Consider the following 27,383-nt stretch of genomic DNA (forward strand, 5'->3'; position numbering starts at 1 on the left):
GTAGTGATGGTGGTGGCGTTGGTAGTAGTAGTAGTAGTTGTTGTCGTCCAAGACTCAGATTCTCCTGAGCTTAGTGAATGCTTCTCAGTTCCAAGCCCCTCATCAGGGCTGGCTAAGGAAACTACCTTCTTTGTTTTCTGTGGAGCGAATTCATTTTTTTTTCTGCTCTGAGTAGTGATTGTATATTTTTCTAGTCTCTTCATGTCCTTCCCCAACGTGCATTCTCTCTCTCTCTCTCTCTCTCTCTCTCTCTCTCTCTCTCTCTCTCTCTCTCACACACACACACACACACACACACACACACACACACACCAGACTGACAAAGATATAAAACAAACAAACAACAACAAAAACCCCTTAACATTTTAAGAGTGAGACTAGAGAAAGACCAAAGACCTGTAGGGCAGGCTCTCATATACATCCTCTAAACGCTAGACACTCTAAAAGGGTGTCTCAATCCAACGAGGACGCAACTTTTTTTTTTTAATTAGTGAGGCAATTGGGGTTAAGTGACTTGCCCAGGGTCACACAGCTAGTAAATGTTGTGTCTGAAGCCGGATTTGAACTCAAGTACTCCTGACCCCAGGGCCGGTGTTCTATCCACTGCGCTACCTAGCTACCCCGGACGCAACTTCTTTAGCCCTAAATCTTTCTCGATTTTTTAAAAAGAGTATTTCTGTCTTTCTTTTTTTACACCTCGAACAGTTCCCTAAATGCTCCCCCGCCCCGCCCCCTTGCTCCTCTGATTGCCTACCAGCATTCCAGCTCCAAAAGAGTGGAGGGGTTTGGGAGTCGAGAGACCCGGGATGAGTCTTGCTTCCTACACTTCCTAGTTAAAGGTGCATGGGGAAAGTCCCTACATGTAAGTTTCCCGTTTTCTGTGGGGGAGATGATTCTTGCCCTACCTGGAGTACGAGGTAGCTGTCAAGAAAGCTTGCCGGGAAGAACGGGGATCTCCACAAGGCTGTTCTAAGGAACATAGTCAGGCTGTAAACTCGGGTATTCAGGTTTTCATTGATACTAGCAAGCACTCTTTCTAGGAGGGTCGGGGGCTCCTTTAGACGTGGAGTAAAAAAAAAAAAAAAAGTTTAGACATCTTAAACATTGTATTTCCGATTCCAAAAATTGTATTTCTGCCTAGAAGGGTGTGTGTGTGTCCGTGTCCATGTTTGTGTGTGTCTGTATCTATGTCTGTGTCTGTGTGTGTATGAGGCTTGAGGGTGGAGATCTGAAGTAAGTGAAATGAAACTGGAGCCCACCCAATACTTTCTCTTTCTCTCTCTCTCTCTCTCTCTCTCTCTCTCTCTCTCTCTCTCTCTCTCTCTCTCTCTCTCAGCAAATTGCCTTCAACCGCCAGATGTTTCCAAAGCTCGTAACCATCTGTTGAGATTTCTCCACTAGCCCAGGATGGGGTGGGGGGAGCAGGACTCGAGGGGAGAGGGGGAGGCAGGGTGCAGAGGGCGGGACGACAGAGGAAAGCTTGGATAAAAGGGAGGAGATAGATGGTCTTAGGACCAAACGGGCTGGACCGGAGGGGAGAAGGAGCTGAGCACTTTTGAGACGCTCCCTAGGGTGGTAGAAGCCGGGCTGCCGGGCGGAAAGAGGCGGGACCGGGGCGGGCCTGGAGGGGAGGCGGAGCGAGCCCCAGCTCTGGCCCTTTCGCGACGCTCCCTGGAGCTCCTGGGCAGCTGTTCCGCGGTGCCTGCGGGAAGGAGGGAGGTGGCAGCAGCAGCCGCCGCCGAAGGAGAAGAAGGAGGAGGACACAGGCACGCACTGAGGAGATGAGAGCCCCGCGCTCGGGCTAGGCGGCGGCCGTAGGATGAGCAGGGGCAGGCTGGAGAAGGGGCCGGCGGCCCAGGCGAAGGACTGAGCATCGCGGAGAGGGCGAGCGCCGCAGCAGCCGGCAGACTAGACGGGAGCGCTGAAAGGTGTGTGCGCGGCGGGGCCGGGGCAGCAGCAGAAGGACGAGGGAGGTCTTGCATTCATTCTCCCGGTGCATCCGATTGGCATTGGTGGGGCAACTGCTGCCTCCTGGGCGTGCAGGCGCCCGGCACCGAAGCCCTCCCTCTCTTCTTCCCTTCCTCCTTCCTTCCTTCCCTCCCTCCCTGTCGGGGCCCCAGCTCCCAGCCTTTCCCTCCTCGCCCTCCCCCCAGGAGCCCGCCCGCTGCTGGCTCTCCCCCTGGCTCATTCAAAGCTCCAAGCTCCCTCCTAAGGCTCGCTTTGCCTGCAAAGTGGTTTCTTCTTTGTAGCCCCGGCCGGGAGGCTGAAAACCCGGGCTCCGCTCCCGTCCCCTCTCCTATTGCAGCCTCCTCTCTCGGCCGCGAGGATGGTCAACCTTGCACTGCCTGCGGTCAGGGCTGCGGGCGAGAAAGCGCTCAAGGCATTCCGCCTGCTTCTAGAAATGGGAGCTACTAGTATCCCTATATTTTACAGAGAGGGAAACTGAGGCTCGGAGAGCAGGAAGGCGATTTTACCCGCAAGTCACCCGGGCTGATCAGTAGCAGACCGAGCAGGGTCAAGACTGGGTCTGCCTACGTTCTCTGTCCAGATCCAGGCTCTGTCCACCGCACCACGCGGCCTCCCGAACTTTTCTTCAACTTCGAGCCCACCCCCCCTCCCGATTTCCAGCCCCTAGACTGGGTTCGAGAGGGTGTGTGGGATTATCCGGGAGGCTTGGGGGCCAGGACTTGAGGTCTTTCTGGGCCAACCTCAACTTTCCCGTTTCCCCCAGGCTAGTGGCTGCACCTTTTGGCTGGGGGGCTCCGGGAGTGGCGTCTTGGCTTCTAGTTTGGATTTAGCCGGGAAAGCGGGGTGGGGATGGGGTTGGGGTGGGGATGGGGGGACTACGGGAGGAAGAGAAATGTGGATTCCGAGGCTCACATAAGCTTTGGAAGACAAAGGCCAGTGAGGGGTTGATTTGAAAAGAGGTGGTCTCGGCTTCACCTTACTGCTGCTGGTCGAAGAGGGAGGGGAAGGTGTGTGTGTGTGTGTGTGTATGTGTGTGTGTGTGTGTGTGTGTGCGTGCGTGCGTGCCTGTCTGTCTGTCTGTCTGTCTGTCTGTCTATCTGTAGAGGTACCGGGATTTGGAAGCAGGGGGCCTGGGTTCCGATCTGTGTTCTCTTACTAACTAACTAGCTGTGTGACCTTGGCCAAGTCATTTATGCCTTTCTGGGCCTTAGTTTCCTCCTCTATAAAAGGGGAAGGGAGGGGGGCAGGGATAGATTTGTAGTTTCTCAGATTCATCGCCACTCCAAACCCTATGAATCTCTGTGTGTGCTTTGTGTATGTTTGGGGTACATTTTCACCCTTCCCACCAGCCTCCCTTTCCCAGGATGGGAAGGGGTGTTGTGAGTCCACAAATGCATCCCTCTCCACTCCACATTCAGAAGTTGAAATCCCTAGAACGAAACTCTATACCCTTTGGGGAGGAGGGGTAGGAATCAACCCCCTTCCCACGAGAGAGAGAAACTAAGTCCCCCGTGAAAGATCTAGGGGAGCCCCTGTAAGGGAAGGGGTCCTCGATTTACTAGAATTGAGGTCTTGGCTGTGAGAGGCAGAAGATCCTCCGGAAAATAGGAGACCAGAGCCCTCTGCCAGGGCACTTACATCCTGGCTAGCTCGTCTCCTCCCTGAATGTCTTTGCACTTTGGGGGGGGGGGGGAGTGCGGGGGGGGGGGATGGCAGAAGGACCGACCGCCTTGCCACGGCTGCAAGTCCAGCAGCCCCAGCGGCTAGGAAGGCTCTGGTCCCCGCCCCGACAACCCCACACTTCGGAGTTGGCTCCGCCTTCCCCCATTTGGTCGGGCGCTCCCTCCCTCTCCCAGTCTGGAGAAGGGGGCTGTAGACTATGAGGGTCTTCAACAGCACCACCCCCAACCACCTCGTTAGCCTGGGATGGGTCTATTTCTAAACGGGGAGGGGGGTGGAGAAGGGGGCATGACCGAGGGAAGCTGAGATGAGGGGACCCTACTTTGCAAATGGTGCAGAAGTTTCTCCCTCCTCCATTCTGTCTGGATCAGCCCAGGCATGCCAGCCAGACGAAAGACTAAAACCTTAAGAAAGGGGGAAGTAGGGGGTGGGGAGTGATTGGCTCTGGGTTGTTTCATGGTCAGAGCTGGGAACCAGCCCTGCACACAGATAAGTGGGGACAGAGAGTGGGCAGTTTCCCAGCCAGCAATAGGATGGATGAATAATGTCCGTCCCCAACCCCGAAAACTCCTCTGACCCAGAAGTTTGCTGGAGCCAAAGGGTCCCCACCCGTTTTCTGAATTCCTGATGCTCAGAATTGATTGTATTTCTTCCTCCCCAGCTTCTCTCTGCTCCCTCCCCCCCCCACCCCCAGCTCAATCGCGATGTGCTACAGAGATTCCTAAGTGCCCATTCCTAATTTAAGGAGAGGGGGCGGGTGGAGAACCAGAATCTGTAGGCTCCTTAGAATGTCAGTGGGAACAGACCAGAACAATGAATGGTAGAGCCTAGAAGGGACCTTAGTGCTACACTGAAGGAACATTCCATCTTAAATCGAGGACGGAAGTTCAAGCCCCACTTCTGCCACTTAGTAGCTGAGAAACTTTGAACCGGCACCTTCTCTCTCTGGGCCTCAGTTTCCTCATCTGTAAAATGAGGAGCTTAGATGATTTGGCCTCTTCTACAATATGAACCTAAGAACACAAAAGCTAGAAGGCCACAGCTGGAAGAGATGTAGAGCAGGGATTCTTAACCTGGGTCCATAGACCCCTATAGGTTTCAGGGGGTCTGTGAAATTTAACATATCCTTCAATACTGATTTTTTTTTAATTATTCTGAGAAGAGATCGACTTCCAAAGGGGCTCATGAAACAAAAAAAGGACAAGAGCCCCTGCCTTGAAGACTGCTGCTCCTACCCCTAGATGCCCCCTCCCATTTTACAAAGAAGGAAACTGAGGCCCACAAATAGGAAAAACAGAAAGGAAATTAGACTGGGAGGCAGGACTCATGTAAGGATCGAGTCATCCTTACTGGATGGGAAAGTGCTTTATAACTACAGAACACTATGAAGGTGAACTGTCATTATCAATTCTGCCATTAACTTGTATGTTGTTGTTGTTATTTAGTCATTTCAGTACTATCCAACACTTCCTAACATCATTTGGGGTTTTCTTCACATGATACTAGTTTGTCATTTCCTTCTCCAGCTTATTTTAGGAAACTGAGGCAGACTGGGTAAGTGACTTGCCCAGGGTCAGACAACTAATAAAGTCTGAGACCAGATTTGAACTCAGGTCTTCCTGACCATAGGCCTAGTGCCCTATCTACTGTCCCACCTTAACTGCCTCATTAACTTGTATAACCTTGGGAAAGTCAGTTCCACTCAATGGGCCTCAGTTTACCATGAGGGAACTAGATTATGCTGATATTTGAGAACCTGTCCCTAGGCAGAGCTGGCTGGCTAATTGACAAGGTACATATAAAAAAGTCCTGCTTTGTCCCCTCCAGCACTTAAAAAACACAAATCCCTTCCATTGCCTAACTCTCAGAGCACGTAGTCTATAAAATTCATAATATTTTAATACTTGGGATATGTCTGTGATCTCAGGGATGTGGGTGTGCCCTCTACCAGTGTAGATTACAACTCATTCATGTAAACCTCAGATTTATAGTATTACATAATAGCTGGCATTTATACAGTGTTCAAAGATTAACAGAGAGAGCACTAGACTTGGAATTAGTAGAATCCTGGGCTCAATCCTAGGCTGTGACATCAGCCATGTGACCCCAAGTAAATTATGTAACTTCAGTTTCCTCTTCTAGAAATTAGGGATCATACTCCCTATAGTCTCCAACTCACAGGGTTTTTGTGGAGCTAAAATGAAATGATGTCGATAAAATGCTTTGTAAATCAAGGAAGGGAAGTACTGTTGTTGTTTTACAGATGAAGAAACTGAGGCTTGTTGACATGAAAATGACTTGCCTGAAATCACCAGTCTTCCAGCCAGGCCAGTGCTCTTTTCGACATGCTGCCTCTCTCAAACCTTTGCTGTATTCTCCATTGCATTCATTCAATCTGACAAACATTTGTTAGGCTCCTACCGTGTGCTAGGCAGCAACAGAAACTCTGAGTTTAGAAAAACATAGTTCCTACCCTCATGGAACTTAGTAGAGGATGAGACAGACAGAAATAGCATCTAAAGATAAGAGCATTAGAGAACAATAAACCAAGTGCCCCCCGCAAATCCCAATCAAGGGAGGAAGGATGCCTTCCTGGAGGAGGATAGGCAGGACAGACCAAAGAGGGAATGATTTGTGAGCTCATCTCTTCGGTCAGATTGTTCTAGGAAAGGCGCAGAGTTCATCTTCTGACTTCATCTCTTTATCTTCCCCAGTACCAAGCATATGGCCTTGCCCAGAGTAAGCTCTTAGAGCATCCCTGTTGTTAACTTCAAGAACCTCCCCCTCCCCTAGAATGGAGAATTCTAGAGAGAAGAAGCAACTGCTCCTTACCCAACTTGGGGTAGCTGGGATTGCTAGTGGTAGATAACGATGATTACTGTCGTGAAGGGAGTGATTCCCAGGTGTGACCTGATGGGAGGGTGAATCTCACAGTAGGAAGAAGGGGTGTGTGTGTGGGGGGGGGGTCAGCCACCTCTAGTCCAGGTAGAAATGGCGGATGGAATTTGTCATTTTGGGGGCATATTTTTTTAAAGGAAAAGTCAGATCACCTTTACTAAGAATCTCTTTGTTGAGGGAAGTGAAGGAAGAAAATGTGGTATAATAGGAAAAGTGCCGAATTGGGACTCAAAGGGCCTGAATTCAAATTCGGCTAGTGACTTAATACCTAAGTGATCTTGGGCCAGTCAATTTAGCTTGTTTCTCAAAGAGTGGGGTGGACAGATCAGAGGTGTCAACCACAGGGCCCACTCCAACCCTATATCTACATCCATCATCCTAAGGTTCTTCTGACCAGAATCCTCCAGCCACTATTAGAGACCACAAGTAGACTGAGGTGTGTCGTATTTATGGTCCCATGGGTGGGAAACCAAGAGGCCTATTTCTTTTCTGGTTAAGGAACATAGAAACGTTAGATTGATAGAGCTAGAAGGGACTTTAGAACACGTGATGATGATGACGATAATAATGATAACTAGCAGTTATACAGTGCATTAAGGTTTGCAAAAATGCCTTACAAATATTATCTTATTTGATCCTCATAATAACCCTGGGACGTAAGTTCTGTTAATAAACTCCATTATACGGATGAGGAAAGTGAGGCCAAGAAAGGTTAAGTAATATGCCTGGGGTTTAGACAATTAGTGTCTGAGGTAAGTTTTGAACTCAAGCCTTCCTGATTCCAAGTTTGACACTAACTGAATATATCTGTTGTATAGATACCTTTATATCACAATACCTAGCTGTTTGAGGGGAGAAGAAGGACCTTAGAACATAGAATGTCGGGGCCAGCTAGGTGGCCCAGTGGATAAAGCACCGGCCCAGGATTCAGTAGGACCTGAGTTCAAATCGGGTCTCAGACATTTTACACTTAGTGGCTGTGTGACCCTGGGCAAGTCACTTAACCCTCATTGCTCCACCCAAAACAAAACAAAACAAACAAACAAACAAAAAACATAGAATGTCAGAGCTAGGAGGGACCTTAGAAGAGAGACCATCAGTTTACTTGTCTGAAGAATGGGGGTCACACACTAAGTCACAGGGTGCTGTGAGGAAAGCAGCCTGTAACCTGCTCTTAAACTGCTCTATAATTATAAACTTTAAATAGAACTGGAAAAAAATTTCCATGAGAAAGTTGGACTTTTACCTCTAACAGCCTCCGTTTCCCTGTCTGTTGCTAAATAGCGGAGGTAATTACATCTGCTTTGCCCACTCTCTTGATGTTGGTTGTGAGGTAGCTGAAGGAAATAGAGACTGGGAGTGAATCTTTAGCATAGGGAAGTCTGGGGTAAGAAAGCCCCGTCAGGCAATCCAAGTCAGCATCCTCTCTGCAAGTTAGAGTCCTGGAACCTTACCTGGAGGATTGAGGGGTAGGAGTGGGGAGCATTTAGAAAAGTGAAAGAGCTGCCCAACTGTAAAGAAAGGAGTGACTTTCCCGGGCGTCTCCCTGAAGTTGGGGACCAGAGTATGTTGGAATGAGTCTTTAGAATGTAGGGAGTTATTCCTTCCAAGTGTTCAGCTCTTCCCACGGTGATGGCTTCCAGAGCTTACCAAGCAGGACTGGAGGGAGGGCGGAGGGACAGATGCAGAATCAGGGATTCCATTGGCGTCAGAGTTCACAGGCTCATGAGCCCTAGCGCCCAGCCTGTGAAATACCCTACCCCTCCCTCCTCCTACCCTTGGGAACCTCCTGTGAGAATCATCAGGCTGAGCGAGGAAGGGCAGGGAGTTCCTTCTGGTTCTCTCTCAGACCCTGAAATTCATCAAGCTGACCAAGTCAGTCTCCCACTAGAGGATTTCTTGTTAGAGGGTTGGGCTGTCTGGTAATTCCCTGGGTGGGAGAGGAGGCAGCAAGGAGGGGGGACATGGGCCTGTAGGAGCCAGGATCCCCAAGGAGGAGAACAAATTATAACTAACAGCAGCTCACATAGCTCTTACCACTTGATGGTTACAGCCAACCTCACAGCCATTATTATCTCATTTGACCCTGGCTATTGCCTTCTGAGATAGTTGGGGGCAGTGTTATCCTTCCCATTTCACAGAAGAGGAAACTGGGATCTAGGGGCTGAAGCGAGTTTGCCCAAATTCATATCCATACTAAATAACAGAACAGAACATCTCTTCTCTAAGACCTTGTTCTCAGACCGGGAAGGGAGCTCCCAGGTCATCCTGTCCAACCCCTCCCTGAAGCTCAGACACCCTGTATAAATGCTGGTGCTATGGAAAGAGTTCCAGATCCAAAGGACCTGGGTTCAAATGCTGGCTTGTCCACTTATCATCTATGTGACCTCTGGCAACTCATTTAATTATTTTGGGCCTCTCCATTTCCTTGTCTGTTCAGTGAGAAGGTCTGGACTATACAGCTTCCAAGGACGCTTCCAGATCTAAATTTCTCATACTACATTCCCTGACAAGGAGTCACCCAGTTTGAAAACTGCCTGTGACAGGAAGCTCACTCCCTTCCAAGGCAGCCAATTCAATTATTCAGTTACCCTTTTGTTTGTTTGTTTGTTTGTTTTGCGGGACAATGAGGGTGCCCAGGGTCACACAGCTAGTAAGTGTCAAGTGTCTGAGGCTGGACTTGAATTCAGGCCCTCCTGAATCCAGGGCCAGTGCTTTATCCACTGTGCTACCTAGCTGCACCCCCCCCCCAAATTCAATTATTGAACAACTCTAATTTCAGGAAGTTGTAGGTTGGTCAGTGGATAGAGCCCTGGGCCTGGAGTCAGGAAGACCTAAATTCAAATCCAGCTTCAGACACTTGCTAGATATTCCACCCCAAGCAAGTCACTTAACCTCAGTCTGCCTCAGTTCCCTCAATTGTAAAATGGAGATGATAATAGTAACAATCTGACTCCCGGGGTTACTGTGAGGATTCAATGAGATGATATTTGCAAAGCATTTAGTACAATGCCTGCCACATGGGAGGCACTCTATACATGTCTATTCCCTTCCCCATTCCTTTTAACCTTCTTCTCATCGATCCTGATTCTTTCTATCTTCTCAAGGCTCAGCCGAAGTGAGAGACATTGTGGAATAGGGGAAGGGCACTGGTCTCAGAGACAGAAAGTCTCAAGGTCAAACTCTTCCAGTTTACTAGCTCGATGAGGAAGTTAGCAATGATCCCTAAGGCCCCAGGCAGCTCTAATGGTCTGTGAGTCTGGATCTGTTTGTGGGACTCATCTCCGTGTCACGGGTGACTAAGTCCCTAGCACTTACCTTCCGAGTCATCCAAAAATTGTGGTCTTCTTTGGGAGAAGAAATCACCCCACTGTTGAGTTCCCTATCTGATGAAATTGCAGATGCTTTTTTTGTCCATCTATAACCTAACCCTTCTACCCCAAGATAGCGCTTTCCACCCTTAAAGGCAGCGGTCCTTCCCCCCACCCCCTCCCCACCAAGCTTATCCCTTCTCTGGGCCAAATATCCAAAGTCCCATCAACCAACCGATGCTCGGAGGGCGTGATTCCCAAACATTTAGACCCGTTCATTCCCAATGGACCTGGTGCCATGAGTCAGTCTTAGGTGGACGTCACATTAGTCTTGACAATGTATTCTCCATGAAATTGAGTTAATGTCCATCACCCTCCATGTGTTGTCCATACACTCTAAAACAGGGTGGGAGACATGTATGTGCCTAGGAACGTGCCACGCACAGTAGAAAAGGCCTGACCTAGAAGAACACCAGGGGTGAAGTCTAGACACTAACTTATCTAGTTATATGAGCCAGGCCTTATCTCTCGCTATCAGCCCCGGCATCCTCATCTGTAAAATAGGACAATAATCAGAGGCCCATTTTCCTTCTTTAAAAAAAAAAATTATTGTTTACAGGCCCATAGGATCATTGACTCGGAACTGAAAGGGGCCTCTAAGTCATTTGTAGGCAACTAGGAATAGAATGCTGACCTTGGAGTCGGGAAGCCCTAGATTTGAATCCTGCCACAGACACCTATTAACTGTGTGACCCTGGGCAAGTCACACTCTCTTTGAGCCTCAGTTTTCTTATCTGCAAAATGGAGATAATAACAATAGCTCTCTCCTGGGCTTGTTGTGAGGCTCAGAAGAGAAAGTTCTATATAAATGCTACTTACTTGGATTATATCTAGGCCTACCCCAATGGGTCCATTTTCTATAGGACTTTCAAGCTTACAAGTTACTTTCCCTACACCCATTCTGTGAGGTGGGTGAAGCAGAAAATCATAGTAGATAGAGGATAACTTTCAGTCAAGAATACCTAGATTCAGTTCTCACCTTAGACTCTTGGAGCTGGATAACCCTGGGCAAACTGTTCCCTCTCCCTGGGTCTTAATTTTTTTTTTTTTTTGGCAAGGCAGTGAAGGTTAAGTGACTTGCCCAGGGTCACACAGTTAGTAAGTGTCAAGTGTCTGCTGGGTCTTAATTTCCTAATCTGAAAAGTGGGTATAATAATACCACCTCGCTGCATTGTGACGATGAAATGTGATAGTGGACTTAGAGCAGTCTGGTGGCCTTCAAGAGCTCAAAGGTCAAATCTCCTGCTTTTCTCCAGCTTCCACAGCTGGTAACAAAGGAGATAAGTGTACAGGAAGGCAGTTTCAACCATATCAGCTGCTCCTGGTGGATGCTTTTCTCCTTAGCCATGATGATGGGTGGGTAGGCAACTTGTGCAAACACACAGGGTAGTCGGTCAAATACTTACTGAGCACAGCCCCACCGGGCACTGTGGGGACAGGGAACCCAAGTGCTTTCAAGGACCTCACTGAATAATTGGGAGGATGGGACTAATGCATGAAAAGCTTACTAACAGCATAGGCAGCTTGTGATCAAGTCCTCAAGATTAGCAAAGGTTGGAGGGAGGGGGCAGAGAGGCCCTGGTGTGGAGAAGGAAAGGGAAGTGAAGCCCTTGGAGAGAAGGTGAAAGACAGCCAATAGGAACCCAGGGTGGTTTGGGGGGGGTGGAGTCCAAATTCTCCCAAGGGAGAAGATGGAGATGATTGTCTGGGTGGAGAAGGCATAGCATGGGATAAATTGGAGACTCAGTGAAGGGGTCCCAGATTTGAGGCCAGCAGCAGAGCCATTGCCTATCCTATTCTTTATGACCAGCATAAATTTGGGCGTCATGTTTTCTGAGCCTTAGTTTCCCCCTCTGTAAAATGAGAGGGTCAGATGATATAGTCTGAGTGCAGGCAGGGAGGGCAGTTAGGAAGTCACTGGGATAGCCCAGGTGAAATATGATGCAGGCATTTCTTCAGGGAACAGTCCTTTGTACATACCTATACAGATACATACTCGTTTGTTTTCTCTCACTAGATTGTGAGCTCCTTGTGGGCAGGGGCTGGTCCATATCTGACTTTTATCCCTGATACCGTGGACTGACTGTGCATGGCACATAGTAGGTATTTCATAAACAAACTCCTATTGATTTGAGTTCAATTGCAGGGTTTAGAAAAGACCTCAGAGGCCATCTAAGTTTAGCCAGAATCCCCTCTACAACTTCCTGGAAAAGTGGACATTCAGTCTCTGCTTAAACTTCAGTGACAGAAAATCTACTACCTAGCAAGGCTTCCCATTCCATTGGAAAGCATTCCCCTCTACTGAGCAGAAACTGCCTCTCTCTAGTCCTGGTTTTCTTGGAAACCACACAGAACAAATCTTCCTGCTCTTCTCCAGGACAGTCCTTCAGATATTTGCAGATAACTATCCCATCTCTCCTTTCCACTCGTACCCTTGCCCAAGGCTTCTCATCTCCAAACCAAACATTCCCTAGCCTTTCTGACCTTAAGGAATTCCCGGCTCATTCTCCAGACTCCCTTGTTTGTCTCCCAGATTATGAGTAGGGTCATGTCTAGAGGGAATTGGGGATGTCTCCCTATCCAGATGGACAGAATCTGGGACCTCAGTATCCACCTGCTCATTATCAACAATAACAACAAGAACACAACACCTACTCTGGGCCAGATACTGCACTAAATGTTATACAAATATTATCTCATTTAATTCTTACAGTAACCCTGCCAGGTAGGTGTATGTTATTCTCATTTTATAGACCAAGATAAAGTGACTTGCCTAAGGTCACCCAGCTACTAAGTATCTCAGGCTGGATTTGAACTCAGGTCTTCCTGACTCTAAGCCCAGTGATCTATCAAAGGGACTGCCTCCAATCATATCCTCTTTACCTTTCTTGCCAGGCTGACCGTCTCTTGCTTCACCTTAAGGCTCACAGCAGAAATCTGGACAGGACCTGAATACCATCCATGCAACATTTCTCAAAGTCCAGATGCAATAATACCTTTAAGGGAACTCTTTAATCAGCAAATGTTTAGTAAATTTCTACTATGCTTGGGCAGAAGGCTCTGTGCAATTTCATCTTTTTTTATTTCATGATTGTCATCTTGAAAGGGACCTGAGAACATAGAATGCTAGACCTCAGGACATAGAACATAGAATCTTGGAACCTAGGGGAACTTTGGCTCACCAAAGACTGGAGTAAAATTCTTCTTAGAAGAAAATCAGGCTCCGTTGAATGCCCTGGGCTAAATGTTTTGTTGACTAAATGGGGCTGGGGAGGAGGAAGAGGCAGCTCTGGGATACTACTTATAATCAAGCACTGGAATTTGAGCCCTAGAAAAGAGTGACTGGAAAAGTTGACATTCCTTGACACCCCCAGTTCTGCTACTGAGACTGATCCTATACTAATTTGGGGATAGGATAAAAAGCGGGATCTGTGCTTAGAAGGGGAGATTCCAGGCAGCATCTGAGTCTCAAACAGACCCAGAGATTACCTCTATAATGTAGCATTTTGCTTTAAGAGTTGTAAAGCACTTTTTAAATATCTCATTTTGTCTTTACAACAGCCTTCCCTTAGGTGGTAGGTGCGATTTTCATCCCCATTTGATAGATATGGAAATTGAGGCAGATAGATTAAGTGACTTGCCTAGGGTCACTCAGCTAGGAAGTGTCCAAGGCAGGATTTGAATGCAGATCCTCTTCCTGACTCCAGGCCCAGTGTTCTATAGCAACAACAACAATATAATAATAGATAACTTTTTATTGTTGCTCAATCATGTCCAATTATTCATGACCCCATTTGGGATTTTCTTGGGAAAGATACTGGAGTGGTTTTCCATTTCCTTCTCCAGATCATTTGACAGATGAGGAAACTGAGGCAAACAGGGTGAAGTGACTTGCTCAGGATCACACTGCTAGGAAGTTTTTTGAAGCGGGAGTCTTCCTGACTCCAGGCCCAGTGTTCTATCCGCTGTGCAGTTGCACTAAACTTATTGAAGGAAGGAACCCATGAACATTTTTTTCTGCTTCTGGAAAATTCCATTAAAGCCTGTGTGGTTTAAGAGAAAGATCTGATTCCAATTGTGTTGCTCGCCCTGATACATTCGCTTATCCCTGGCAGGTGTGTCCCTTGACAAGGAAAGGAACCACTCAGAACTTCAGTTTCCTAGCCTGCCTAAGAGTTGGAAAGGACCTCAAATTCAAAATCAAATCCAACCCAAGCTTACTTAAGAACCCTCCCTGCAAGTACATGGTTGTCCAGCCTTTACTTAATAATCCCCAGCAAGGGAGAACCCACTGCCTCCAAAGGCAGGCCAACTGTGAGGACAATTGTTCTATGGAGACTGTCTGCCTCTTCCAGCTTCCAGCTTTTGTGCCTAGTTTTTACTAGTAGATAGCATGTTGCCACTGGAGACAAGAAACTGGTTCAGATATTGCCACAGGTGACAGCTGTGTGGCCACAGGCACATTATTTAAGCTCTCTAAGCTTTGATGTCACTATCTGTAAAACTGGTGTTTGGGGTACCCTGGACTTGTGGGATTCCTTTAGTGTTTGTCAAGAGACACTTCATTTATTCATCCCCTTTCCCTTCCTCTTTGTTGTTGTTCAGTTGTGACTAACTCTTTCTGACCCCATTTGGGGTTTTCTTGGCAAAGATACTAGAGTGGTGTTCCATTTCCTTCTCCAGCTCATTTTTACCAATGAGGAAACTGAGGCCAATAGGGTTAAGTGACTTGCCCAGGGTCACACTGCTAGTAAGTGTCGGAGGCCAAATTTGAACTCAAGAAGAGGAATCTTCCTGTCTTCAGGCTCGGCGTTCTATCTACTGCACCACCTAGCTGTCCCCCACTTCCACCCCTCCTCTTTGCTCAGAGCAGATATGGAAGACCACTTATCTGGATAGAAGTTACTTTTCCAGAGATTCACATTGGAAACCCAAGTCTTGTGAAAGAAAAGCTTTATACTGAGACTCAGTAGAGGCAGAAGGAAAGAGAGTGGCAAGGATTAGCTAGATCCTTGCTGGTGCCAGCTCTGATCATAGACTATCAAAACTGAAGAAGACAGCAGAGGCAGGCCATCCCATCCAATGGGGGACCTGAGGTTTCAGCCCCCTCCACACTATTCCTACCAAGTGGCCATCCACCCTCTTCTTAAATATGTCCAGTACCCAGGAGCTCCTTCCCTCCTGGGTCAGCCAACTTCACTGTTGGATGGCTCTGACCGTGAGACAATTCTTTTTTTTTTTTTGTTTTAAATGAGGTAATTTGGGTTAAGTGACTTGCCCAGGGTCACTCAGCTAGTAATTAAGTGTCTGAGGCCAGATTTGAACTCAGGTCCTCCTGAATCCAGGGCGGGTGCTCTATCCACTGCGCCACCTAGCTGCCCCTCGTGAGACAATTCTGAAGAATTCTGGGATTCAGAACTGGGGGGAATATTAGGAGTCATTTTGTCCAATCCCCTCACATTTTACAGACTGGCCTCTATGAGTCCCAGAGAGAACTGACTTGCTCAGTTTTTCCTGTATATCGAGCTAAAGTTTAGCCAGCTTCTTCTCTACAATCTGTCCCAGTCATGTCTACTGATCACCAAATCAGTCTCCTCTCTCTCTCCTCTGTGACAGCTCTTTAGGTATTTGACGGCAGGAAAAATGTCTTCCCTCCTCGTTCCCAAATCTTCTCTCTCCCGGTCAAACGTCACCAGTTTCTTTAACCAGTCCTAGCAAAGCTGGGACCGGGGCCTGATTCCAAAACCGGTGCTGCTTACTCTGTACTATGTGGCCTCTATGCCCTCACTATCCTGCTCACCTCCCTATGGATTCTCTCTAGTGTTTCCTGGAAAAGACATCTAAGATTTAGAGCAGGATGGGCTTTTTGAGGTCATGTTCCACGTGGGGAAACTAAGGCTCAGTGACTTGTTCAAGGGTCTTAAAATGTGGCCCCAGAGCCAAGCTCTGGCCTCCAGATGGGGTCTGACCAGGGCAGAGGACAGTGGTGGCTATTGCTTCCTGGCCTCTGGACGCTGCCCTGTGAAGGCAGGCTAAGATGGAGTTTTGGCTCTCAGAGCTCAGGGTCAGCTCAGAAAATGAGGCACCCGTTTGTACACTTTCCTTGGGAGAAGCCCAAGGAACTGCGCAGAGGAACAGACGCACATAGAGCGGCGTCCAAGAGGAGCTTGGGGCTGGATCCCTGTGGTCTGCCCTTAATTACTTCCACCTGGCCCCGTGGCAGACACGGCCAGCCTCTCTCCTCTTCCTGAAGTTGCTGTTATCTCTTGGCGATTTCTTCTCTATCCCCTTCCTTGTTCTCCTGCTTTCCCCTCCTCCTTTAAGAAAAAAAAAAAAAGGCAAAAAGCCATCCTTGGAGCCAGGATCACTGAGAGAGAGAGAGAGAGAGAGAGAGAGAGAGAGAGAGAGAGAGAGAGAGAGAGAGAGAGAGAGAGAGAGAGAGAGAGAGAGAGAGAGAGAGCCTGCACCAGCCTGGGAGCTATTGGTGATAGCTGCCCCACCACCTGCCCCATACCCCTCCCCATGAAATCAAGTTAGGTCACGGGAAAAGATTTTTGCTCTGGCCCTCATCTGTTCAGCTATTACCTCTCTCTGGAAGTCCTGCAGCAAAGTCTGAGTGACTGAATGCCGGTTGGATATCTTGAAGAGAGGATTGTCCAGCAGGTAGGGGTTGGACTGGATGTGTGGGAAGGGCTGGCAAACTTCACCACCAAAGGGGGTCACAGGATGATAACTCTAGAGCTAGAGAGGACCTTGAGGGTCTAATCCACCCCACCCCACCCCATTCCTCAGATCAGAGGCAAAGAGAGATGTGACTTGCCCAAGGTCACGCAGCTAGTGGGATTCAATCAGAACTGAGAGTGTCAGTCTTATCCCAGGAGCACAAATTCAGGGCGAGAGCTTGCCCTAAGAGATTAGTTTATAGGTGGGGAAATTGAAGTTTAGAGAAATCTAGTGACTTGTTCAAAGTCACGTAGCGAGTAAGGGGCAGAGAGGGGACTTAAAACTGAGTCTTTCTCCCTCCAGCTCTCTTACCCACACACCATTCTGCCTCTAATATTACACCATTAGATCGGGAAGGGACTTTAGAGTATTGAAAGTCAGAAGGAGCTAGAGAACCTTGAATGTGGGAGATGGAAAGACTTTGGAGCAATGGTTCTCAAGTGTTTTGGCCTGAGGACCCCCTCAAAGAGCTTTGATATACATAGTTACTATTATTATAATTACTATACTATACATGTATACCATATACTGTACCATACTCATTATACCATACTAATCTATATTAGATATCCATATTAAAATCCATGTTAGATATCCATATTTACTACTACTATAATCTATATTAGATATGCCCTGGGTTTATATATAATTCCTGGGTAGCTAATTTTACAGGAAACAGAGGCAAACAGGGCTGAGCAATTTGCCTGGGACCACACAGCTTTTAAGTGTCTGAGGCCAGATTTGAACTCATGAAGATGAGTCTTCCTGACTCCAGGCCCGGCACTCTCTATCCCCTGTACCACACCTAGTGCTCCTGCCTGGAGTAATAGGACTTGTTAATGGCAAAGGCAGGATTTGAACCCAGTTCATATAACTTCAGCCCAGCACTCCCTGGATCCCACTACCATCAAAATATCTCAGTTCAATTCTTTGTTAGGGAGAAGAAAGAGTAGGGCTACTCACAGCCAATTAAACATGAGGTTCACATAATGAGCATGGAGTCGATGCAAAAATGTGAATTTGGCAAACATTTATTGAGCGGGGCTGTAGGTGTCTGTTTGCCAGGGGAATGAAGACAAAAGAGAAAGTAAATTCCTTGTCTTCAGAAAACTCCTGGACTAGTAAGGTAGATATGCCATGGCTTTATACATAACTCTTGGGTAGCTGGGTGATGCAATGCATGGAGCTCCCAGCCTGGAGTCAGGAAAATCTTAGTTCAAATGTGGCCTCAGACACTTCCTAGCTATGTGACCCCGGGCAAGTCACTTATCCCTGTTTGCCTCAGTTTCCTCATCTGTAAAATGAACTAGAGAAGAAAATGGCAACCACTCCAGTGTCTTTGCCAAGAAAACCTTAGATGGGGTCACGAAGGGTCAGACATAACTGAACAGCAACAGCATATACATAACTCCAGCACAAGGTATTACACTAGCTCCCATTTCTATAGAACTTTGCAATTTAGAAAGCATTTTTCCTTTCAGCACTTATGTGAGGTAGGTGGTATAAATAGTAGAATCCCTATTTTATAAATGTGAGGCCCAGGGAGGGGAAGTGACTTGTCCCAGGTCACTTATGACAAGAAATGGGACTCAGTTGTCCACACTAGGTCACAAGTCAGGTTGTCTGTGTTTGGGGAAAAGGGCCTCAGGTGCCTCAAGCCTCCTATATGTGACCTTTGTGGTCAGCCATGAAAGCCCCCAGAGTGGGAAAACGATTGTGGAAGTGTGATTGGAAGAGGGAGACTCCCACCCCCTCAGGCCTTTTCGTTTACAGGCAAATTTTCAGGAAACACTTTCCCTCCCCTGACCTCCCCCTTACAATTTCATCACCCTGTCCTTCCAAGCCCATCTGGAAATTCTCCTTCCTGAGTTCAGGCCAAGAGCCTCTCTTTCACTTTCTATTCCTTCCTGAAGGCCGAGGATAGCCCCGTCAGTCTCCTTTGAGCTTATTCCCCTGACCAATTTTCGTGCATGGCTCTCTTGCCCCCATTGTGTCCCCCAAGAGCCATCTGTCTTCCTTCTTTCTAAACTGGTGGTGGACTCACTGTGTTAGGTAAACGAAACCTCAGCCTTACTTCATTCATGCTAACAGCTCTCTGAGGTGTGACTCAATGCTGAACGGAGGTGAAGAAAGGAGAGGGCCACAAAGTGTCAGAGGAGGAGAGGGAACTTAGAATGTCAGAGCTGGAAAACATACTGACTGATCAACCTATATTTATTAAGTGTTACTATGTGCCAGGCACTGTGCCAAGTGCTGGGAACACAAAGAAAAATAGCCCCTGCCTTCAGGAAGCTTACATTCTAACGAAGAAGACATGTTCATAGAGAGGTGTATACAAGATTCATAGAGTAGATACAAGGTGACTTTAGAGGGGAAGACACTAACCTGATAGGCAGTTAGATGGTGCAGTGGGCCAGGAATCAGGGAAATCTGAGTTCAAATCCAGCCTTGGATACTTACTGGCTGTATGAGCCTGGACAAGTCACTTCACCTGTTTACCTCTGTTTCCTCAACTGTAAAATGGGGATAAAAAATAGCACCTACCTCCTAGGGTTGTTGTGAGGATTAATGAGGTAATATCGTTGCTGTTCGAGTCATTTCAGTAATGTCCAACTCTTCGTGACCCCATTTGGGGTTTTCTTGGCAGAGATACTGGAGGGGTTTGTCATCTCCTGCTCCAGCTCATTTGACAGATGAGGAAACTGAGGCAAACAGAGTTCAGTGAATTGCTGAGGATCACCCAGCTAGTAAGAGTCTGAGGCCAGATTTGAACTCAGGAAGAGGAGTCTTCCTGACTCTAAACTCAGTGCTCTATCCACTTCACCAACTACCTACTCCTGCAATGATATTAGTAAACTGCTTAAGAAAGTAACTGGCACTTAGTAAGTGCCACACAAATGTTAGTTATTATTATTACTATTTGTTTTTGGTTTTTGGTTTTTTTTTTTTTTTAGTGAGGCAATTGGGGTTAAGTGACTTACCCAGGGTCACACAGCTAGTAAGTGTTAAGTGTCTGAGGTCACATTTGAACTCAGGTACTCCTGACTCCACTGCGCCACCTAGCTGCCCCATATTATTATTACTATTATTATCTAGAGGGAAAGTCCTCTTGAAGAAGGTGGCACTTAAGTCCTATAGAGCATAGAATGTGAGGAATGGAAAAGGACCCATGAGGTCACCTAGTTAAACCCTTCCATTTTACAGAAAGAGAAATGGAGGCCCAGAAATGAGAAATATCTAAAAGAAGCACTAGCCTCGCCCACCTCAGGAAACGCCAGAGACACTTTAAGGTCAGAGAGCTTTTTTTGCAGACCAAGGTCAGGTGCAAGGTAGTCTAGACAAAGAAAGCCCATGGAAATAGAAGGTAATGGGCTTGATTTTGATGACAAGCTTGGTGTTTGGTCATATTTTTCCCAAGGCTAAGCCTCATTCTTGTCTCTTCCATGTGTACTAGGGTTTGTGTCATTTTTTTTTTTTTTTCCCCTTTTTAAAATCCTGAATGGCTGACATTTTCATTCCTGCCCTTGTCAGGACTTAATGATAATGGTCCAAGTCCCTGGTTCTAAAAGGAGATTTAATGCATCACTTATTTACTCAGTATCCATTAATGTTACTGCCCCAGACCTCTGACCCAGGCAAGGTCAATTCACAATCCTTGAAAGCATTTCCTTCTCATCCTCCCCCAGATTTGCACTGAGTTAGTGGTAGAGCTCAGCCTAGAGTCCAGTTCTCTTTACTGCCAGCCTAAAGAGCTTTATTTTTTTATTTTAAAAATGTTTTGGGGGCAGCTAGGTGGCACAATGGATAGAGCACTAGCCTTGGATTCAGGAGGACCTGAGTTCAAATCCGGCCTCAGACACTTGACACTTACTTAGCTGTGTGACCCTGGGCAAGTCACTTAACCCTCATTGCCCTGCCCCCCAAAAAAGTTTCATTTTTTTAATCCATAGACATCTCTTTTTTTCTCCCTCCCATCCCCTATCCCATTAAAAAAGAAAATAAAAACTAATTTCTCATAAGAAAGATGTATAGTCAAACAAAATGAACCCCCATATTGGCCAAAAAACTCCACGTCTCATTCTGCACCCTGAATCACGTACCTTCCTGTCAAGAGGCAGAGTCAGTCCTCTGGAATCATGGATCACATTGATCAGAGGTGTTCCAGCTTTCAAAGCTGTTTGTCTATATAGCTTGGCTGTTAACATGTATAAATCGTCCTCCTGGTTTTGCTCATTTCTCCTGCACTATGTTAATTACCCAGCCCACCCCTCCCCCTTACTCAAAACGTTACTGTTTTCATACAAGTCACCCAGGAAGCATCCAAAATTAATGAAATGTTCCCCTTAACTCCTAGAGGCTTCCACTCAGTCCTTGTCACTCATTTTTAGCACGTAGAAACATGCCAGGTCCTTGGAACAGAGAATGTTAGAATGCCACTCTTCTACATCCTAAAGATCAGGTGATCTTGAATGCTTTATAGCCCAACTTCTTTATTTTACTGAGATCTAGAGAGGAGGGGAAATGACTTGCCCAGGGTCACATAGCAAGTCAGTGGTCAACCCAGGTTTCTTAGGGTCTTGGATTTAGAGCTAGAAAAGACCTTGGAAATTATTTATGTGAGGGAACTGAGGCTTATGAATTGGGAAGTGAATTGCCTGAGAGTTGTGGTACATCCAGAACCAAGACTCGGGTCTCTTAAATCACAGATCTGGGTCCTTCATATCACTGTATGCTAACCCTCCCAATTTGAATTCAAGACTTCTAAATCAAATCCCCTTTTTACTATACCATGCAGACTTTAGTAAGTTTTTGGAATCAGGAAGACCTGGATTTGAATCCTGCTTCAAATACTCACTACCTGTGTGATCCTAGGCAGGTCTGTTAGCCTTTCTGGGCCTCAGTTTTCTCATCTGCAAAATGAGGGGATTGGACTCCATGACCTCTAAGGGCCCGTCCAGCCCCATACCTGTGGCCCAGTGAACAAGACAACCAAAACTTCTTAAGGATCCACTATAGTTTTGCACACTGGGGAAGTACAAGATATATAGAGAAAAACCACTATCCTTTCTCACAAGGAGTTAGAGCCTAGAAAAGTCCTTTCCCCTCACTGGTCCTCTTTAACGAAAGGATTAGTTGCATTGAACCTTCTCTAGGGTCCTTCCGAGATTCAATTCTAATTGACTTGTGACCTTATACAAGTCATTTCTCTTCTGGGTCTCAAATTTTCTCCCAGAGGACAGAATGAAGGCCAAAGGGTGAAAGGCAGATTTAGCCTTGAACAACACGCAACCAGAGCTGTCCCATAGCAGAATGAGAAGCCTTGGGAGGTTGTAGTTTCCTTCTCATTGGAGGCCTTCAAGCAAAAGCCAGATGACCACTTCTCTGGTATGATGCATGGGGGGATTTTTTTTTTTTTTTAGATTTTTCCCCCTATTTCACCCAGGCAGGAAGTACAGTGGCCTCTCATGGGCCCAATAATACCATTGATAGGTGTGGGGACTGTGACCTGCTATATTTCCAGCCTGAGCCAGTTCACCCCTCCTTAAGCAATCGTGCCAGGACAACTAGTGGGAACACCCAATCAAATCAGCCGGAACCACTGAGTTCAAGGCAGACTTATTAGTAACAGGGATTATAGGTGTCTACCTTTCACTCCTGGCTCTGAGGAGATTTTGGTTCAAGGACGGGTTGGACTAAATAGCTGCCTTCTAGCCCTGAGAATGGGTGGTTTTTCTGTAAAGTAAGAGAATTGGACAAGGTCGGTAAAGGTGGAGATGGAAGGGACAGTAGAAGCCGTTTATACTAGCCCCCTCCTCCAGCTAAAATCACATTCCCAAAATCTCACAGCTAGTGAAGAGATGGGATTTCTACCCAGGTCTCCCAAATGGCGGTCTCATTTCAGTCTCTAATATTTCTTCCATTTCTTTCCAATGGTCTCCTCCAACTCTTATTCCCTTTTTTGCCCTAGCAGTGGCTAAGTCAGGCTAGAGTAGGGCCTTGTTGCGTAACCCAAGATCTGACAAAAGTGGCTGTTTCATATTTAATGCCCACAGAGTTGTATAATCACCTTGGGTAACTGAAGAATAATCTCTGGGGCTGTCTCTCTTCTTTCTTTCTTAAACCTTTGGAACAGGTCTGTGTAAGAAGAGCCGAGCCTGGCAGAGGAGCTCGGACCATTTGGATGTAATTAATAGTATGCACAGTAAATAGGCTGGGACATAATAGAGGGTTTAGGGTAACTTTTTTTTTACCCCCTTTGTTTCCTGAAATTCTGAACATCCCGGCCCTCCCAACTAGGGCTAGGCACAAAAGGCACCTGAACATGTTTTAATCTGAAAATTGGCCTATCTGAAAGAAACAGGAGGCCGGCAGGGGGGAAAGGGTGGAGGATGGGATGAGTTTGGGTGACTGGATACAAGCCAGCTATGTTTGTCCTCACCCTGTATCAGAGCCCTGGGCAGATAGAGTTGCTGCCCCTTTAAATGTTTCATAGGAGCAAGGCCAGGGAGAAGGGGGTAAGTTCAGGAGGGGAAAGCTGTCTGGCTGAACCAGGCAGAGTGTCTGGAGAGGTGTGATAGCTCAGAGCCTTCCTCAAATAGGCTTACCTTGGAATCCCCTGACTAGTCTTGGGGACAAAGTGCAAGGGGTGACACAGGCTCTGGGCTCCCACTTAGCTGCAAGTTACTTCTTTCTTGGGTAAGTTGACATTGTGAAACTCCATTGGAAAGCTGTGTCTCGTTCTAGGCATCGTGGGTTAGAATAGATTATTGACAACACTCAAGAGGGGGGCCTTGGTGTCATGGATAGGGAACAAGATTTGGAGGCAAGGAGACCCAGGGTTTGTGACCTGGGCTGAGTCACTTTCTGTCTTTGGGCCTCAGTTTCCTTTTCTATAAAATGAGACTAGATAATATATATCTAAGGTCTTTTTGCAGCTCCGAAGCCTATGAGCTTGTGCAAAGAAGGATAATCTACTAGGATCAGTAGAAGGAAATGAGGATGTTCAGCCTAGGGAAGAAAAGACATGGGGGAAAGGGTCTTCAAAAGCCTGAAGGGCTGTCCTAGGAAAGAGGAAATTGACTTTACTTGCTAGATTCCAGAGGAGGGAGCCAGATTGGGGCAATGCATAGCAATGAATTCTTGTCTAGACATTTCCAGTCAAAGACTAGATGACCATTTCTTAGATATGCTATCGATTTTTAAACAGGGGCTGGATCACATGCCTTTTGAGGTCCCTTCTAACTCTTCAATTTTGTGATGCTATGACCAGGCAGATTTCATCTCTATATAAGGAAGGCAATCCTAACAATCAGGGCTGGCCTATGATGAAATGGGTTGTTTTAGTAAGGAAAGAGTTACCATCACTGTAGGTCATCAGGTAGAACCTAAATGGCTATTTGTTGGACATCATAGAAGGAAAGGCTTCAGGGGTTGGGGGACTAGACTGGAAGAACCTGAGGTTCCTCCTGGTGACAGCTTGGAAGTCAGAAGACCTGAGTTCTAGTCTCACTTTGTGCTATTGACTTATGTTGTCACCTTGGACAAATCTGTCTCCTGTAAAATGACGGAATTGGTTTAGGGGGCCACTGGGGTCCCTTCCAGTTCCTCATTGATGGTCTTTCTCTGCCCTTTCCTCACCTTGGGAGAGGCAGGGGAGAACAGGGAGGAAAGGGATCAGGTGGGAGGAAGAACAATCACTAGCCCTTGGTCCTGGCTCTGTCATTTCCCTCTGTGGGTCTTCGTTTCCTCGTCTGTAAAATCAGGGGGTTACATTCAATGATTTCTCAGGGGCCCTTCCATTATAACATTCCATGGTGTAAAGTTCCGTCTAAGCGCTGACAGTTCTCTGTTCTAACAGCTCTGACGTTCTGTGTCTCAGGCTCCTTCCCAGCTCCGACAGCCCATGGTTTGATGAAATCACCCTTTGTTTTGGCTGTTGGCATCTCTCAGACCCTGACGCAGACCCTGCCCTTTTTTGTCTTCTAGGCTGCACAATGCTGTGGTCCCTCTGGCTCCCACTCCTGTTCCTGGCCCCTTGTGCCAGGGCCGTTCGCCCATGTTTCCCAGGCTGCCATTGTGAAGTGGAAACCTTCGGCTTGTTTGACAGCTTCAGCTTGACCCGGGTAGACTGCAGTGGCCTGGGCTCCCACATCGTCCCGGTCCCCATCCCCCTGGACACAACGTACCTGGACCTGTCCTCTAACCAGCTGGAGACGGTCAATGAGTCCATGCTCACAGGACCAGGTTACACCACTCTGGTGGGCCTTGACCTCAGCTACAACCGCATCACCAAGATTTCTTCTACAACCTTCTCCCGGCTCCGATACCTGGAGTCCCTGGACCTGAGCCACAACTCCTTGGCAACCCTGCCAGAGGAGAGCTTTGCCAGCTCGCCCCTGAGCGAGGTGGATCTGAGCAGCAACAAACTCACAGAGATCTCCATGGACGCCTTTACTTCTCGGGGGCAGGGGAAGCCCCTTAATGTGGATCTCTCCCATAACCTCCTTACCAGGGTGATTCAGCCCCACCTGGACCGGGGCATCCCCAACATCCAGAGCCTCAACCTCTCCTGGAACCAGCTGCAGGAGGTGCCCAACCTGCAGGGTCTCCCTCTGCGCTACCTCAACCTGGACGGCAACCTCCTGGGCAGGGTGCGGGCAGGGGCCTTTGCCGGCTTGAAGGACCTCATTCACCTGTCCCTCAGCCGGCTCCGGCGCTCTACAGAACTCGCCCCGTTTGCCTTCCGGGACTTGCCGAGTCTCCAGGTTCTAGACTTGTCAGGCAACCCCAGCCTTCAGTCAGCCAAGGCCGAGGTCTTCTCCAGCTTGAACTCTCTTCAGGAGCTGAATCTGTCGGGCACGGGGCTAGCGGTCCTGCCCGACCGGCTTCTGAAATACCTCCCATCTGTCAAGAGCGTCACCCTAGGGAAGGACACCTGGTGCGTCAAGGTGGTCAAAGAAGGCCAGTACCGACGAGAGATCGGCCGGACCAGAAAGGAAGTCTTGTACTGCCATGACACGCACGGTGCCGTGGCTAAAGCCCCCTACGTCTTATGATAAACATTACAGATGTCGCTGAGAGACACGGAAGTAGGGAGGCCCCTGGAGGGTCTGAGGAAGGGTAGGACCCACATGGAGGTAGAGAGGGAGCAAGAAAAGCTACACCTCCATTACAGACAGATACTGAGGCCTACCTTCATGCCATGTTTTTGGTAAACCTGTCAATTTAATTTATATTTATATGTGCCAATACCAGGTCCAACTCCTGAGTGTGTGTGTGTGTGTGTGTGTTTGTGTGTGTGTGTGTTGCCTTTCCACCTGTCCTGATATCTCTCTGCCTGGGGGCTCCCCCCACCCCACCCCCGCTGTGGGGCCACTCTTGGTCTCACCCTAAACAAAAGCTCCTCAGGAGTGGGGCTTCTGTCCTCCTAGTCTCCTGCGTAGCACCTGGGACCAGTTAGAGAATATTGGGAACCAGCCATCAGGGCTGAGGTGTGATGGGAAACATTCCTGACTCCAACATGCCCCTGACTTGGACATCCCCCTTCTGGACTCTGAGCAAAGAGATGGAGGTCTTCGGGATGGGTCTGGGGAGACATCAGAGTTTAGGTGGAAGTTCAGGACAAAGAAAAGATGGAACTTCTCCAAGGCAAACAAATGCCCGGGGGCATCCAACTCAGATACCCCCTGCCCTACTCCAGCATTGCCCATCTCACGTCTCCAACATTCCCATTGTTCTTGACTTAGATGTCCCCTGACTCGGACATCTTTCGTCCCCCACGCCACCCACAGCCACGTAATGTAGCCCGTGGCTCGTTTGGTGCCAAAGTGGGCCCCCGAGCCCATCTCTGCCTATATACCCTTGGTGTTTTTCCCAAAGTGCCTTCCCCCAATGCCTTGACTCAACCTGTGCTCAGGCATCTTTCTCTTAGGGGGGCTTGTTTTGTTTCATTTTGTGTTTGTTTGTTTTTTTTTTAAATAATGGACAAGCTAAAAGAATAAATCAATAAAGAAGGTAGTCATACCAAATAAATGTTTCCTCATCTGAAAAACTACTGGGACATGAGGGGCTATGTACATGTGTTGTGTCCTGTTGATTTATTGGGGTTCCTCCCGTGCTTTTGTCCACCCCCTCCAGTTACATATTTGTACTGATTTATTCTTTCCTGGAGACCTTTTCTTTAAAAGCCGGTCAGTGGATGACTAAGTGCACTGATGGAGAAAAAGATAAAGCCCTAATATCTCAGCACCCTGAGGGTTTGACTAGGCTCCGCAGTCAGGAGTCGATAGTATGTGCTGAAAATGAATCAGGTCTTAAGGCACACTGAGAGAGAGGTATGACTTCCAGTGTGAGGGAGATGATAATCCCACCATGCTGCACCCTGGGTAGACCACATCTGGAGGAGGAGCCTGCGGTATGAGGAGGCTAGAGCTCAGGTGGAGGTGGGGGTCCAGAACAGAAACAACTTCCCTTGTGCCCAGTCTGTTCAGTTCTAGGTGCCACATCTTAGAAGGGCGTGGAGAAACTGGAGAGGACCCCATTGATTTAGTCTGGAAAAGGAAAAAGAAGACTTGAGGGGAATGTGTCTTTGAACTATTTGGAGGGTTGCCCCATGGGAAATGCCCCAGGTGGAAGCAGGGTCAAGGCCAATTTAGGTCTGATGTCAAGAGAAACTTCCTAACAATTTGAGTTCTCCCAGAGTGCAGCCGACTGTACAAGAAGCAGGGGTGGCCTCCAGCAAAG

The 27,383-nt window shown here is 47.7% G+C and overlaps 1 protein-coding gene across 1 annotated transcript; it reads left to right on the forward strand.

Annotated features, from left to right (window-relative positions):
- The first annotated feature begins 1,794 nt into the window (after window positions 1–1,794).
- TSKU (tsukushi, small leucine rich proteoglycan) lies at window positions 1,795–26,668 on the forward strand. The gene is made up of 2 exons (XM_043995676.1): window positions 1,795–1,928; window positions 24,627–26,668. The coding sequence occupies exon 2, from the start codon at window positions 24,635–24,637 to the stop codon at window positions 25,694–25,696; it is 1,062 nt and encodes a 353-aa protein (XP_043851611.1). The 5' UTR covers window positions 1,795–1,928; window positions 24,627–24,634; the 3' UTR covers window positions 25,697–26,668.
- The last annotated feature ends 715 nt before the right edge of the window (window positions 26,669–27,383 follow it).

This window comes from Dromiciops gliroides, chromosome 3 (assembly GCF_019393635.1).
Source record: "Dromiciops gliroides isolate mDroGli1 chromosome 3, mDroGli1.pri, whole genome shotgun sequence".
Classification (NCBI taxonomy): domain Eukaryota; kingdom Metazoa; phylum Chordata; class Mammalia; order Microbiotheria; family Microbiotheriidae; genus Dromiciops; species Dromiciops gliroides.